Here is a 17,500-nt window from a genome sequence, read left to right on the forward strand (position 1 = left end):
ATCCCTGAGTGCTATTCAGACTAAGTTCAAGAGGTACTCAAACACACTTACGCACACGCACGCACACACACACACACACACACACACACACACACACACGGTCTGATCAAAGTAGCAAACTGATAAGTGCTCATCAAAAACAAGGACATACAGAGGAACAAACAGAAAGTCGACTGGAGACCAATTCTCCCAGCAGCTGGTATTTAGTCCAATCAGACAGTCTTCAGTTCACTGCTCTGATCAACCATCTGCTGCAGCCTCTATCTATTCTACAGACATGTCAAGGCACTCTGCCCCATTTAGCAATCATAGAAATGATTTGAATGCAGGAATAGTCATGCTCGAAAAGTCATGTTTGATTGATTAAAGTTTCATATGCGCCCGATCTGAGCTGAGCCTAAATCTAATTCAACGGTTGATCAAACAGACTTTATCATTTGTGAGCCAGCTACTAGAATCGTTTTTATTTTTCCTATAATGTGTGTGTGTTTCCTGTCATGTGACCTGTATGTTTCCTGTCATGTGACCGGTGTGTTTCCTGTCATGTGATCTGTATGTTTCCTGTCATGTGACCTGTATGTTTCCTGTCATGTGACCGGTGTTTCCTGTCATGTGACCTGTATGTTTCCTGTCATGTGACCTGTATGTTTCCTGTCATGTGACCTGTGTGTTTCCTGTCATGTGACCTGTATGTTTCCTGTTTACTCCTGTAGTTTGGAGAGTACTCTGAGGCGGTGGAGGTGACGACAGCAGCGGGTCCTCCAGGCCAGTGTGTGGCACCACTCATCACTCTGAACAACACCACCTGTCTAACAGTCAGCTGGGAGGTACTGCCTATCTATCTATCTTCTTTACACTCTGTCTACACTTCCATCTAGAACAGAGACAATATGCACCTCAGTCTGCCTCCAAATTACAAGAGAGAGAGAGAGAGAGAGAGAGAGCTGCATTTCCTATTACACTGTAACATATACTCAGACCTAAGAGAGTATTTCTTTCCCAAAATTATAATTCAATAGAAAGAATTTGAAACTACAAAAGATGAAGAATTTTTTAAAATATTTATTGGGTGAAAAGCCAAAATGTGTAGTTTTGGCAGCCAAATATGTGTCCTCCTGCCACAACCTGAGGGACAGCCAGTGAAAAGTGCAAAGTAATGTCGATATTTCCCATCGTGTTTTTTCATACCGTGTCTTCTGTCATGCTGACACTGGTCTACTACCATTGCTTTAATGTATTGTTGTTCTGATTAATATTGTTGTTGTAGTTGTTGTTAATGGTAATCCCATGTCCACTACTACTATTATTATTGCTGTTGGTCCAACCATTTATTTATATATAAATATATATATATTTTTTAAATGTTTCTAAAGGTATACTTTGACAATGGAAGTAATAATGAACTTGCCATGTCAATAAAGTCAACTGAATTGAATTTAATTGAGAGAGAGTAGAGAGAGAGAGACAGAGAGACACAGAGAGAGAGAGAGAGAGAGGCCGAGTAGAGAGAGACAGAGAGACCGAGAGAGAGAGACCGAGGAGAGAGAGAGACCGAGGAGAGAGAGAGACAGAGTAGAGAGAGGGAGAGAGAGAGAGACATAGAGAGAGAGAGAGAGAGAGAGAGACAGAGAGAGAGAGAGAGAGAGAGAGACATGTTTTCCATGCCAATAAAGCCCTTGAATTGAATTGAGAGAGAGACAGAGACAGAGAGAGACAGAGAGAGAAACAGGGAGACAGAGAGAGACAGAGAGAGACAGAGAGAGACAGAGAGAGACAGAGAGAGACAGAGAGAGAAACAGAGAGAGACAGAGAGAGACAGAGAGAGAAACAGAGAGAGAGAGATAGCGAGAGAGAGAGAGAGACAGAGAGAGAAACAGAGAGAGAGAGAGACAGAGAGAAACAGAGAGAGAGAAAGAGAAACAGAGAGAGAGAGAGACAGAGAGAGAAACAGAGAGACAGAGAGAGAAACAGAGAGAGAGAGAGAGAAAGAGAAACAGAGAGAGAGAGAGACAGAGAGAGAAACAGAGAGACAGAGAGAGAAACAGAGATAGAGAGAGACAGAGAGAGAAACAGAGAGAGAAACAGAGAGAGAGAAAGAGAAACAGAGAGAGAGAGAGACAGAGAGAGACAGAGAGAAACAGATAGAGAAACAGAGAGACAGAGAGAGAGAGACAGAGACAGAGAGAGAGAGACAGAGACAGAGAGAGAGAGACAGAGACAGAGAGAGAGAGACAGAGAGAGAGTGAGATAGTGAGAGAAATAGAGAGACAGAGACCGACAGAGAGAGTGAGACAGACAGAGAGAGTGAGACAGACAGAGAGAGTGAGACAGACAGAGAGAGTGAGACAGACAGAGAGAGTGAGACAGACAGAGAGAGTGAGACAGACAGAGCGAGAGAGACAGACAGAGCGAGAGAGACAGACAGAGAGAGTGAGACAGACAGAGAGAGTGAGACAGACAGAGAGAGTGAGACAGACAGAGAGAGTGAGACAGACAGAGAGAGTGAGACAGACAGAGAGAGTGAGACAGACAGAGCGAGAGAGACAGACAGAGCGAGAGAGACAGACAGAGAGAGTGAGACAGACAGAGAGAGAGAGGTGTTTGGGAGAGCTTACATGGGTCTAGTGTCTGATTGGATGTTTGGTTCCGTCCTGTCCTGTCTGTTTCTCCTGTGTTCTAATCTGGTAATGTGTTCTAAAATGTTTTGTGTTGTGGTTGTGTGTGTTATAGAGTCCTGAAGGATCAGGCTCTGACATCTCAGAGTATCGCCTGGACTGGTCCAGGGAGGAGGAGCCAATGGAGCTGATCTACTGTGGACCAGAGACCCAGTGTGAAGTATCAGACTTGACCCCCGCAACACACTACTGCTGTAGACTACAGGTACACACACACACACACACTACTGCTGTAGACAACACACACACACACACACACACACACACTACTGCTGTAGACTACAGGTGTACACACACACACACACACTATTGCTGTAGACTACACACACACACTACTGCTGTAGACTACACACACACACACTACTGCTGTAGACTACACACACACACTACTGCTGTAGACTACACACACACACACTAAGGCTGTAGACTACACACACACTACTGCTGTAGACTACACACACACTACTGCTGTAGACTACACACACACTACTGCTGCTGTAGACTACACACACACACTACTGCTGCTGTAGACTACACACACACACTACTGCTGCTGTAGACTACACACACACACTACTGCTGCTGTAGACTACACACACACTACTGCTGTAGACTACACACGCCACACTACTGCTGTAGACTACACACACACTACTGCTGTAGACTACACACACACGCTACTGCTGCTGTAGACTACACACACACACTACTGCTGCTGTAGACTACACACACACACTACTGCTGTAGACTACACACACACACACTACTGCTGTAGACTACACACACACACTACTGCTGTAGACTACACACACACACACTACTGCTGTAGACTACACACACACACTACTGCTGTAGACTACACACACACACACTACTGCTGTAGACTACACACACACACTACTGCTGTAGACTACACACACACACACTAAGGCTGTAGACTACACACACACTACTGCTGTAGACTACACACACACTACTGCTGTAGACTGCACACACACACACTACTGCTGTAGACTACACACACACACTACTGCTGTAGACTACACACACACACACTACTGCTGTAGACTACACACACACACTACTGCTGTAGACTACACACACACACACTACTGCTGTAGACTACACACACACACTACTGCTGTAGACTACACACACACACACTAAGGCTGTAGACTACACACACACTACTGCTGTAGACTACACACACACTACTGCTGTAGACTACACACACACTACTGCTGCTGTAGACTACACACACACACTACTGCTGCTGTAGACTACACACACACACTACTGCTGCTGTAGACTACACACACACACTACTGCTGCTGTAGACTACACACACACACACACACACACACACACACACTACTGCTGTAGACTACACACACACACACACACACACACACACACACTACTGCTGTAGACTACACACACACACACACACACACACACACACACACACACACACACACACACACACACACACACACACACACACACTACTGCTGTAGACTACACACACACACACACACACACACACACACACACACACACACACACACACACACTACTGCTGCTGTAGACTACACACACACACTACTGCTGCTGTAGACTACACACACACACACTACTGCTGTAGACTACACACGCCACACTACTGCTGCTGTAGACTACACACGCCACACTACTGCTGTAGACTACACACACACACTACTGCTGCTGTAGACTACACACACACACTACTGCTGCTGTAGACTACACACACACTACTGCTGTAGACTAAACACACACTACTGCTGCTGTAGACTACACACACACTACTGCTGTAGACTACACACACACTACTGCTGTAGACTAAACACACGCTACTGCTGCTGTAGACTACACACACACTACTGCTGTAGACTACACACACACACTACTGCTGTAGACTAAACACACGCTACTGCTGCTGTAGACTACACACACACTACTGCTGTAGACTACACACACACACTACTGCTGTAGACTACACACACACTACTGCTGTAGACTACACACACACACTACTGCTGTAGACTACACACACACTACTGCTGTAGACTACACACACACTACTGCTGTAGACTACACACACACACTACTGCTGCTGTAGACTACACACACACTACTGCTGTAGACTACACACACACACACACTACTGCTGTAGACTACACACACACACACTACTGCTGTAGACTACACACACACTACTGCTGTAGACTACACACACACTACTGCTGTAGACTACACACACACACTACTACTGCTGTAGACTACACACACACACTACTGCTGCTGTAGACTACACACACACACACTACTGCTGTAGACTACACACACACACACTACTGCTGTAGACTACACACACACTACTGCTGCTGTAGACTACACACACACTACTGCTGTAGACTACACACACACTACTGCTGTAGACTACACACACACACACTACTGCTGTAGACTACACACACACTACTGCTGTAGACTGCACACACACACTACTGCTGTAGACTGCACACACACACTACTGTTGTAGACTACACACACACTACTGCTGCTGTAGACTACACACACACTACTGCTGTAGACTACACACGCCACACTACTGCTGTAGACTACACACACACTACTGCTGTAGACTACACACACACTAAGGCTGTAGACTACACACACACTACTGCTGCTGTAGACTACACACACACTACTGCTGCTGTAGACTACACACACACTACTGCTGTAGACTACACACACACTACTGCTGTAGACTACACACACACACTACTGCTGTAGACTACACACACACACTACTGCTGTAGACTACACACACCACACTACTGCTGTAGACTACACACACACTACTGCTGCTGTAGACTACACACACATACTACTGCTGTTGACTACACACACACACACACACACACACACTACTGCTGTAGACTACACACACACACACTATTGCTGTAGACTGCACACACACACTACTGCTGTAGACTACACACACACACTACTGCTGTAGACTACACACACACACACACACTACTGCTGTAGATTACACACACACACACACACACACACACACTACTGCTGTAGACTACACACACACACACACACACACTACTGCTGTAGACTACACACACACACTACTGCTGTAGACTACACACACACTACTGCTGTAGACTACACACACACTATTGCTGTAGAATACACACACACACACTATTGCTGTAGACTACACACACACACTTTTGCTGTAGACTGCACACACACACTACTGCTGTAGACTACACACACACACTACTGCTGTAGACTACACACACACACACACTACTGCTGTAGATTACACACACACACACACACACACTACTGCTGTAGACTACACACACACACACACACACACTACTGCTGTAGACTACACACACACACTACTGCTGTAGACTACACACACACTACTGCTGTAGACTACACACACACTATTGCTGTAGACTACACACACACAATATTGCTGTAGACTACACACACACACACTATTGCTGTAGACTACACACACACTTTTGCTGTAGACTACACACACACTATTGCTGTAGACTACACACACTATTGCTGTAGACTACACACACACACACTACTGCCGTAGACTACACACACACACACTATTGCTGTAGACTACACACACACACTATTGCTGTAGACTACACACACACACTATTGCTGTAGACTACACACACACTACTGCTGTAGACTACACACACACTATTGCTGTAGACTACACACACACTATTGCTGTAGACTACACGCACACACACACACACTACTGCTGTAGACTACACACACACTATTGCTGTAGACTGCACACACACACACTACTGCTGTAGACTACACACACACACATGTACATTCGCTAACAACATCTTATAATAAGGTGACTAGGCTCTAGAGCCGACTGTCAAACTGTCTATGAAGGTCAAGGAAAGGTTGAGCTTGATAGATTGTAGTTTATGCACCCTGCTCTCACAAATACACACACACACACACAAACGTATGTAGACACACACCACACACCCTCTCTTGCACACACACCTGTTGTAGGACTCGTGATTTATTTTCTAGTTGATTTTATGGCCCATTTCTTTATGACTCATCTATGTGGTTTATATCACTGATGTTATTAGGAGACTAGAGAGGTCGCATAGGACAATAACATTAGCAGTGTGTGTGTGTTTGTCAGACCACTTAATGATATGTCTTTATTTTTGAGTAAGGTAACCATTTACAGTGCCTTGCGAAAGTATTCGGCCCCCTTGAACTTCGCGACCTTTTGCCACATTTCAGGCTTCAAACATAAAGATATAAAACTGTATTTTTTTGTGAAGAATCAACAACAAGTGGGACACAATCATGAAGTGGAACGACATTTATTGGATATTTCAAACTTTTTTAACAAATCAAAAACTGAAAACTTGGGCGTGCAAAATTATTCAGCCCCCTTAAGTTAATACTTTGTAGCGCCACCTTTTGCTGTGATTACAGCTGTAAGTCGCTTTGGGTATGTCTCTATCAGCATTTGTGAACAGCAGTTTTCAGTTCTTTCCACAGATTCTCGATTGGATTCAGGTCTGGACTTTGACTTGGCCATTCTAACACCTGGATATGTTTATTTTTGAACCATTCCATTGTAGATTTTGCTTTATGTTTTGGATCATTGTCTTGTTGGAAGACAAATCTCCGTCCCAGTCTCAGGTCTTTTGCAGACTCCATCAGGTTTTCTTCCAGAATGGTCCTGTATTTGGCTCCATCCATCTTCCCATCAATTTTAACCATCTTCCCTGTCCCTGCTGAAGAAAAGCAGGCCCAAACCATGATGCTGCCACCACCATGTTTGACAGTGGGGATGGTGTGTTCAGCTGTGTTGCTTTTACGCCAAACATAACGTTTTGCATTGTTGCCAAAAAGTTCAATTTTGGTTTCATCTGACCAGAGCACCTTCTTCCACATGTTTGGTGTGTCTCCCAGGTGGCTTGTGGCAAACTTTAAACAACACTTTTTATGGATATCTTTAAGAAATGGCTTTCTTCTTGCCACTCTTCCATAAAGGCCAAATTTGTGCAATATAAGACTGATTGGGACGGAGATTTGTCTTCCAACAAGACAATGATCCAAAGCATAAAGCAAAATCTACAATGGAATGGTTCAAAAATAAACATATCCAGGTGTTAGAATGGCCAAGTCAAAGTCCAGACCTGAATCCAATCGAGAATCTGTGGAAAGAACTGAAAACTGCTGTTCACAAATGCTCTCCATCCAACCTCACTGAGCTCGAGCTGTTTTGCAAGGAGGAATGGGAAAAAATGTCAGTCTCTCGATGTGCAAAACTGATAGAGACATACCCCAAGCGACTTACAGCTGTAATCGCAGCAAAAGGTGGCGCTACAAAGTATTAACTTAAGGGGGCTGAATAATTTTGGACGCCCATATTTTTCAGTTTTTGATTTGTTAAAAAAGTTTGAAATATCCAATAAATGTCGTTCCACTTCATGATTGTGTCCCACTTGTTGTTGATTCTTCACAAAAAAATACAGTTTTATATCTTTATGTTTGAAGCCTGAAATGTGGCAAAAGGTCGCAAAGTTCAAGGGGGCCGAATACTTTCGCAAGGCACTGTAAAAAGCAAACACTACAGATTTCTCTCTCTCTGTCTCTCTCTCTGCATGCTGAGTGTGTTTGGTGCATGCTGGGAATTGTGTGAGTGAGTGTGAGTGTTGTGTAGAGTTAGATATCTTGGTTTTTCTTTTACGTTTCCTTTTCTTGGTGCTATCTTTTTTTTCTTCCTGTGCACGATTAAGGTTATCATTAGTTTTATTTAGTTGTTGTGGTAGAATTAAGTATATATTTTTTTTGTGTCGAAATTACCCTGGTTTTGGCGGGGATGGTGACTCACATGGGGACGCCATCCCTGTCACTTCGGCACGGCTTTAGGTGTGTTACTGAAGCTACTGTCACGGTGGAGGAGTTTCTGGTCGCCGTAGGAGAGAAGGTGGGATATGAGAATGTTGCTTATGTGTCACGGATGAATAAAGCTGTGGTGTATTTCTTAAAGAAGAGTGTCTGGTAGATGGGATGGTTGAGCATGGTGTACTTCTTATAGAAGAGTGTCTGGTTGATCGGATGGTTGAGCATGGTGTACTTCTTAAAGAAGAGTGTCTGGTTGATCGGATGGTTGAGCATGGTGTACTTCTTAAAGAAGAGTGTCTGGTTGATCGGATGGTTGAGCATGGTGTACTTCTTAAAGAAGATTGTCTTGTTGATCGGATGGTTGAGCATGGTGTACTTCTTAAAGAAGAGAGTCTGGTTGATCGTATGGTTGAGCATGGTGTACTTCTTAAAGAAGAGTGTCTTGTTGATCGGATGGTTGAGCATGGTGTACTTCTTAAAGAAGAGTGTCTGGTTGATCGGATGGTTGAGCATGGTGTACTTCTTAAAGAAGAGTGTCTGGTTGATCGGATGGTTGAGCATGGTGTACTTCTTAAAGAAGAGTGTCTGGTTGATCGTATGGTTGAGCATGGTGTAGTTCTTATAGAAGAGCGTCTTGTTGATCAGATGGTTGAGCATGGTGTACTTCTTAAAGAAGCGTGTCTAGTTGATCGTATGGTTGAGCATGGTGTACTTCTTAAAGAAGCGTGTCTAGTTGATCGTATGGTTGAGCATGGTGTACTTCTTAAAGAAGAGTGTATGGTTGATCGGATGGTTGAGCATGGTGTACTTCTTAAAGAAGAGTGTCTGGTTGACCGGATGGTTGAGCATGGTGTACTTCTTAAAGAAGAGTGTCTGGTTGATCGTATGGTTGAGCATGGTGTACTTCTTAAAGAAGAGTGTCTGGTTGATCGGATGGTTGAGCATGGTGTACTTCTTAAAGAAGAGTGTCTGGTTGATTGGATGGTTGAGCATGGTGTACTTCTTAAAGAAGAGTGTCTGGTTGATCGTATGGTTGAGCATGGTGTACTTCTTAAAGAAGAGTGTCTGGTTGACCGGATGGTTGAGCATGGTGTACTTCTTAAAGAAGAGTGTCTGGTTGACCGGATGGTTGAGCATGGTGTACTTCTTAAAGAAGAGTGTCTGGTTGATCGGATGGTTGAGCATGGTGTACTTCTTAAAGAAGAGTGTCTGGTTGACCGGATGGTTGAGCATGGTGTACTTCTTATAGAAGAGTGTCTAGTTGATCGGATGGTTGAGCATGGTGTACTTCTTAAAGAAGAGTGTCTGGTTGACCGGATGGTTGAGCATGGTGTACTTCTTAAAGAAGAGAGTCTTGTTGATCAGATGGTTGAGCATGGTGTACTTCTTAAAGAAGAGTGTCTGGTTGATCGTATGGTTGAGCATGGTGTACTTCTTATAGAAGAGTGTCTTGTTGATCGGATGGTTGAGCATGGTGTACTTCTTAAAGAAGAGTGTCTTGTTTATCAGATGGTTGAGCATGGTGTACTTCTTATAGAAGAGTGTCTTGTAGATCATATGGTTGAGCATGGTGTACTTCTTACAGAAGAGTGTCTTGTAGATCATATGGTTGAGCATGGTGTACTTCTTATAGAAGAGTGTCTTGTAGATCATATGGTTGAGCATGGTATACTTCTTATAGAAGAGTGTCTTGTAGATCATATGGTTGAGCATGGTGTACTTCTTAAAGAAGAGAGTCTTGTAGATCATATGGTTGAGCATGGTGTACTTCTTATAGAAGAGTGTCTTGTAGATCATATGGTTGAGCATGGTGTACTTCTTAAAGAAGAGTGTCTTGTAGATCATATGGTTGAGCATGGTGTACTTCTTAAAGAAGAGAGTCTTGTAGATCATATGGTTGAGCATGGTGTACTTCTTATAGAAGAGTGTCTTGTAGATCATATGGTTGAGCATGGTGTACTTCTTATAGAAGAGTGTCTTGTAGATCATATGGTTGAGCATGGTGTACTTCTTAAAGAAGAGTGTCTTGTAGATCATATGGTTGAGCATGGTGTACTTCTTATAGAAGAGTGTCTTGTTGATCGGATGATTGAGCATGGTGTACTTCTTAAAGAAGAGTGTCTTGTTGATCGTATGGTTGAGCATGGCGTACTTCTTATAGAAGAGTGTCTTGTTGATCGGATGATTGAGCATGGTGTACTTCTTAAAGGAGAGTGTCTAGTTGATCGGATGGTTGAGCATGGTGTACTTCTTAAAGAAGAGTGTCTTGTTGATCGTATGGTTGAGCATGGTGTACTTCTTAAAGAAGAGTGTCTTGTTGATCGTATGGTTGAGCATGGTGTAGTTCTTAAAGGAGAGAGTCTTGTTGATCGTATGGTTGAGCATGGTGTACTTCTTAAAGAAGAGTGTCTTGTTGATCGTATGGTTGAGCATGGTGTACTTCTTAAAGAAGAGTGTCTTGTTGATCGTATGGTTGAGCATGGTGTACTTCTTATAGAAGAGTGTCTTGTTGATCGTATGGTTGAGCATGGTGTACTTCTTAAAGAAGAGTGTCTTGTTGATCGTATGGTTGAGCATGGTGTACTTCTTAAAGAAGAGTGTATTGTAGATCGTATGGTTGAGCATGGTGTACTTCTTAAAGAAGAGTGTCTTGTTGATCGTATGGTTGAGCATGGTGTACTTCTTAAAGAAGAGTGTCTTGTTGATCGTATGGTTGAGCATGGTGTACTTCTTAAAGAAGAGTGTATTGTAGATCGTATGGTTGAGCATGGTGTACTTCTTAAAGAAGAGTGTCTTGTTGATCGTATGGTTGAGCATGGTGTACTTCTTAAAGAAGAGTGTCTTGTTGATCGTATGGTTGAGCATGGTGTACTTCTTAAAGAAGAGTGTCTGGTTGATCGGATGGTTGAGCATGGTGTACTTCTTAAAGAAGATTGTCTTGTTGATCGGATGGTTGAGCATGGTGTACTTCTTAAAGAAGAGTGTCTGGTTGATCGTATGGTTGAGCATGGTGTACTTCTTAAAGGAGAGTGTCTAGTTGATCGGATGGTTGAGCATGGTGTACTTCTTAAAGGAGAGAGTCTTGTTGATCGGATGGTTGAGCATGGTGTACTTCTTAAAGAAGAGTGTCTGGTTGATCGTATGGTTGAGCATGGTGTACTTCTTAAAGGAGAGTGTCTAGTTGATCGGATGGTTGAGCATGGTGTACTTCTTAAAGAAGAGTGTCTGGTTGATCGTATGGTTGAGCATGGTGTACTTCTTAAAGGAGAGTGTCTAGTTGATCGGATGGTTGAGCATGGTGTACTTCTTAAAGAAGAGTGTCTGGTTGATTGTATGGTTGAGCATGGTGTACTTCTTAAAGGAGAGTGTCTAGTTGATCGGATGGTTGAGCATGGTGTACTTCTTAAAGAAGAGTGTCTGGTTGATTGGATGGTTGAGCATGGTGTACTTCTTAAAGGAATGTTTATTCAAGTTACGCTGCTTTTTCAAATGTACCGCTGTTTATTCCCAATGAGCTATTGGAGCGCGAGTTATTGCGGTATGGGAAGTTTGCAAATTAAGGTTGTAAGGTTGTCCCGTTGGGTTGCAAACACCCGGCGTTGAAACAAGTTATGTCATTTCAAACACCCGGCATTGAAACAGGTAATGTCATTTCAAACACCCGGCATTGAAACAGGTAATGTCATTTCAAACACCCGGCATTGAAACAGGTAATGTCATTTCAAACACCTGGCATTGAAACAGATTATGTTGTTTCGGCGACAGGTGTTTATGTTTTTGGACTCACCGGAGGGAGAGGTGGTCCTCGTAACGCCTGGGCCCACTGATGTAGAGAGAGGTGGTCCTCGTAACGCCTGGGCCCACTGATGTAGAGAGAGGTGGTCCTCGTAACGCCTGGGCCCACTGATGTAGGGAGAGGTGGGCCTCGTAACGCCTGGGCCCACTGATGTAGAGAGAGGTGGTCCTCGTAACGCCTGGGCCCACTGATGTAGAGAGAGGTGGTCCTCGTAACGCCTGGGCCCACTGATGTAGAGAGAGGTGGTCCTCGTAACGCCTGGGCCCACTGATGTAGAGAGAGGTGGTCCTCGTAACGCCTGGGCCCACTGATGTAGGGAGAGGTGGGCCTCGTAACACCTGGGCCCACTGATGTAGAGAGAGGTGGTTCTCGTAATGCCTGGGCCCACTGATGTAGAGAGAGGTGGTTCTCGTAACGCCTGGGCCCACTGATGTAGAGAGAGGTGGTCCTCGTAACGCCTGGGCCCACTGATGTAGAGAGAGGTGGTCCTCATAACGCCTGGGCCCACTGATGTAGGGAGAGGTGGTCCTCATAACGCCTGGGCCCACTGATGTAGAGAGAGGTGGTCCTCATAACGCCTGGGCCCACTGATGTAGAGAGAGGTGGTCCTCGTAACGCCTGGGCCCACTGATGTAGAGAGAGGTGGTCCTCATAACGCCTGGGCCCACTGATGTAGAGAGAGGTGGGCCTCGTAACGCCTGGGCCCACTGATGTAGGGAGAGGTGGTCCTCGTAACGCCTGGGTCCACTGATGTAGAGAGAGGTGGGCCTCGTAACGCCTGGGCCCACTGATGTAGGGAGAGGTGGGCCTCGTAACGCCTGGGCCCACTGATGTAGAGAGAGGTGGGCCTCGTAACGCCTGGGCCCACTGATGTAGGGAGAGGTGGGCCTCGTAACGCCTGGGCCCACTGATGTAGAGAGAGGTGGTCCTCATAACGCCTGGGCCCACTGATGTAGAGAGAGGTGGGCCTCGTAACGCCTGGGCCCACTGATGTAGGGAGAGGTGGGCCGACAGTGGTTGAGCAGCCAAAAGCACCTGTTGCTGAGGAACAAGTTGTCCGTGTTGAAGGCACGGAGTTGAAACTTGTACCAGAGGAGAATGCTATGCAGCAGCAAAATATTGTTGTAGAAGGTAAGGACAGACCTGAAGAGCCATTTCCTCAGACTGGTGAGGAGTTGCCCAGTACGAGTGCTGGGGTACAGGAGGGGGTTCATGTGGAGCTAGTCTCCCAGGTAGTGGAGGAGATACCCACTACGAGTAATGGGGTACAGGAGGGGGTTCAGGTGGGGCTTGTCTCCCAGGTAGTGGAGGAGATGCCTGGTACGAGTGATGGGGTGAAGTGGGGAGTGTTGAGAGGGATGTGGTAGAAGGGAGTCAGTGGTCTGTGGCCTCAGTTGAGGAGGATCAGGAGAAGGATATGGATATCTCTCCTGATACGATAGCAGCTGATGAAGACTCAATTTACAGTCTAGAGGAGGTCAGTGGTTTCCTGGATCAGACTTTTGGGAAATCTGTCAAATTGGAAGATTTTTGGGATGTTGATAAATTTGTGAGGTCAGCTGTGATGTTACAGAAGATGGTGGGGTTAGACCAGTTGAGTGAGAAGAAGCGTTTTCGCTTGAGGAAATGTGCTACTGCTGTCACTGCAGAAAAAGGTAGTGGGAAATGTGGTCAGGTTCAGAGAAAATTAAAACAATGATGATGATCATGCTTCATAGGGTGTTTTTTTTCCTTGTCTGGTTTCTCTGTGGTTTCTTCTGCTTTTACTTTCTCTTTTCTATATGGAGATACTAAGGTCCTCTCAATATTAATGGGGGAAGGGACAGGAATAAGAGGGATTGGGTATTAGAAGTAGAGGTCGACTGATTGTGATTTTTCATCGCCGATACCTATACTGATTATTGGAGGACCAAAAAAAGCTGATACCGATTAATCGGACGATTTTTATTTTTTTGTAATAATGACAATTACAACAATACTGAATGAACATTTATTTTACCTTAATATAATATATCAATAAAATTCATTTAGCCTCAAATAAATAATGAAACATGTTCAATTTGGTTTAAATAATGCAAAAACAAAGTGTTGGAGAAGAAAGTAAAAGTGCATTATGTGCTATGTAAGAAAGCTAACGTTTCAGTTCCTTGCTCAGAACATGAGAACATATGAAAGCTGGTGGTTCCTTTTAACATGAGTCTTCAATATTCCCAGGTAAGACGTTTTAGGTTGTAGTTATTATAGGAATTATAGGACTATTTCCCTCTATACCATTTGTATTTGATTAACCTTTGACTATTGGATGTTCTTATAGGCACTTTAGTATTGCCAGTTTAACAGAATAGCTTCCGTCCCTCTCCTCAACCCTACCTGGGCTCGAACCAGGAACACATCGACAACAGCTTGGTCCAGGTGCCTTCCCAAAAGGATGTTGGCGATCATTATACAAACTGCCTATTGATAAGAAGACAGCTGACCTGCAATGGAAGATAATACATTTGGATATAGCCACCAACATGCATCTGGTACACCTGGATCCTAGTGTTGGGGAGGGGTGGCCATTCTCTGCTGAGTCTGAAACTCTGGCACATCTGTTTTTACAGTGTCCCAGGTTGGTCAGGATGATTGACCTGATCACTTCTTGGTTCTCAGCTCTGGGAGAGGTTTTCTCTTCCCAACTGTTTATATTTGGGCTAAAGTACAGGTTTAGTCGAAGGGGTGTAGTTATTTTGCTTAATTTTGAGTCAGGGGCAGCTAAATTAGCAATATGGAAGACCTGAAAGAACAGTATTCGGGGACAGGGGTCTGTGGATGTGGTGGGAATGCTGGAGGGAATTTTGGCAGTGAGACTGAGGGTTGAGTTTACCTATTACAAACTGGTTAATAATATTGAACTGTTTATGAGTATATGGGGTATTCAAGGGCTGTTATGTTTAGTTACTGTGGAGGAGGATTTGGTGTTGTGCTTTTAATTGATGTGTAACCATGGTTTTAGATGAGTGTTTGTGTTGTGGGCTCCCAGACCCAATAACTCAAATCACTCTCTCTGTCTCTCACTCTCTCTGTCTCTCACTCTCTCTGTTTCTCACTTGCTCTGTCTCTCTCACTCTGTCTCTGTCTCTCTATCTCTCTCACTCACTCTCTCTTTCTCTCTCTCCACCTCGCCAGGCGGTGAACCAAGCGGGGGCGGGGCCTTACAGTGAACAGATGACCTTCCAGACTCCAGCGACTAATCCCGACGCAGTCTCTTCTTTCTTCCTGCTTGACCAGCTCCAATCAGATCAGTCCCCCTCCACCTGCCTCTTCCTGAAGTGGGAGGAGCCTAACTGTAATGGGGCGGATATAACGTCTTACATCATCAGTCTGGACGATCAACTCATTACCGTGGAAACAGGAACCAGTCACCTGATCACTGACCTTCAGCCAGACAGCCAGTACAGGTACACACACACACACACACACACACTATTTCCAGTCCCAGCAGAATGTTCAGGGTTGTAATTGAGATTGCGTCTGAGATGATGTTGGTCCACTTAGCAGCACTAATAGCAGTAATCATGCCGTGTGTTTCTAGGAATTAAGTAAGGGAGTTGTGTGATTGGTTATTGTTCTCACTAAGCGTTTGTGATTCTGTGAGACAATGAGTAAAGTGTGTGTCAAGGGTGTGTGCGGCTATTCATGTTAGCAAATGTTTGTAGATCTGTATATGCATGCTTGTGTGTGTGTGTGTGTGTGTGTGTGTGTGCGTGTGCGTGTGTGGCTGTTATTGTCACCATGTCACTGTTTTTCTTACCTAGTTGAGTTAGAATAACACTACTGACTGGGTAATACTGTCCCTCTTATGTATTTGAGTGCATTTGCATGTGTATCCATCAATCACTCCATCTGATTGGTTACAGTCCATTTCCCCTGGATACTGATTCATATCAAGACTAGAGGTCGACCGATTATGATTTTTCAACGCCGATACCGATTATTGGAGGACCAAAAAAGCCGCAATATGTGCCATGTAAGAAAGCTAACGTTTCAGTTCCTTGCTCAGAACATGAGAACATATGAAAGCTGGTGGTTCCTTTTAACATGAGTCTTCAATATTCCCAGGTAAGAAGTTTTAGGTTGTAGTTATTATAGGAATTATAGGACTATTTCCCTCTATACCATTTGTATTTGATTAACCTTTGACTATTGGATGTTCTTATAGGCACTTTAGTATTGCCAGTGTAACAGTATAGCTTCCGTGCCTCTCCTCTCTCCTCCCTGGGCTCGAACCAGCAACACAACGACAACAGCCACCATCGAAGCAGTGTTACCCATGCAGAGCAAGGGAAACAACCACACCAAGTGAAGTTTGAAACGCTATTAGCGCGCGCTAACACCAGCCTCATCTCGGGAGTTGATAGGTTTGAAGTCATAAACAGCGCAATGCTTGACGCACAACAAAGAGCTGCTGGAAAAACGCACGAAAGTGCCAACAGATACTTGTCAGTCAGATTATATTATAAACAGTAATATCATCAACCATCATCAACCATTTTTTGTTGTTGTTTTTTTACCCCCTTTTTCTCTCCAATTTCGTGGTGTCCAATTTTTAGTAGTTACTATCTTGTCTCATCGCTACAACTCCCGTACGGGCTCGGGAGAGACAAGGTTGAAAGTCTTAACAAAGCGCGCATCCAACCCGGAAGCCAGCCGTACCAATGTGTCGGAGGAAACACCGTGCACCTGGCAACCTTGGTTAGCGTGCACTGCGCCCGGCCCGCCACAGGAGTCGCTGGTGCTCGATGAGACAAGGATATCCATACCGGCCAAACCCTCACGACACTAAGCCAATTGTGCGTCGCCCCACGGACCTCCTGGTCGCAGCCGGTTACGACAGAGCCTGGGCGTGAACCCAGAGTCTCTGCGCCACCCGGGAGGCTAACCATGTGTAGTTAACTAGTGATTATGATTGATTGTTTTTTACAAGATTAGTTTAATGCTAGCTAGCAACTTACCTTGGCTTACTGCATTTGTGTAACAGGCAGTCTCCTTGTGGAGTGCAACGAGAGAGAGG

At 44.6% G+C, this 17,500-nt stretch overlaps 1 protein-coding gene across 1 annotated transcript in view; it reads left to right on the forward strand.

Annotated features, from left to right (window-relative positions):
- The window catches only part of fndc3ba (fibronectin type III domain containing 3Ba), a 164,697-nt gene that overhangs the window by 123,801 nt on the left and 23,396 nt on the right, over positions 1–17,500 (forward strand). Inside the window, exons 22-24 of the mRNA XM_036982736.1 lie at positions 714–827; positions 2,731–2,880; positions 15,616–15,887. Coding sequence (XP_036838631.1) covers positions 714–827; positions 2,731–2,880; positions 15,616–15,887 — 536 coding nt within the window. The remainder of the gene's footprint in view (positions 1–713; positions 828–2,730; positions 2,881–15,615; positions 15,888–17,500) is intronic.

This window comes from Oncorhynchus mykiss, chromosome 7, assembly GCF_013265735.2.
Source record: "Oncorhynchus mykiss isolate Arlee chromosome 7, USDA_OmykA_1.1, whole genome shotgun sequence".
Classification (NCBI taxonomy): Eukaryota; Metazoa; Chordata; class Actinopteri; order Salmoniformes; family Salmonidae; genus Oncorhynchus; species Oncorhynchus mykiss.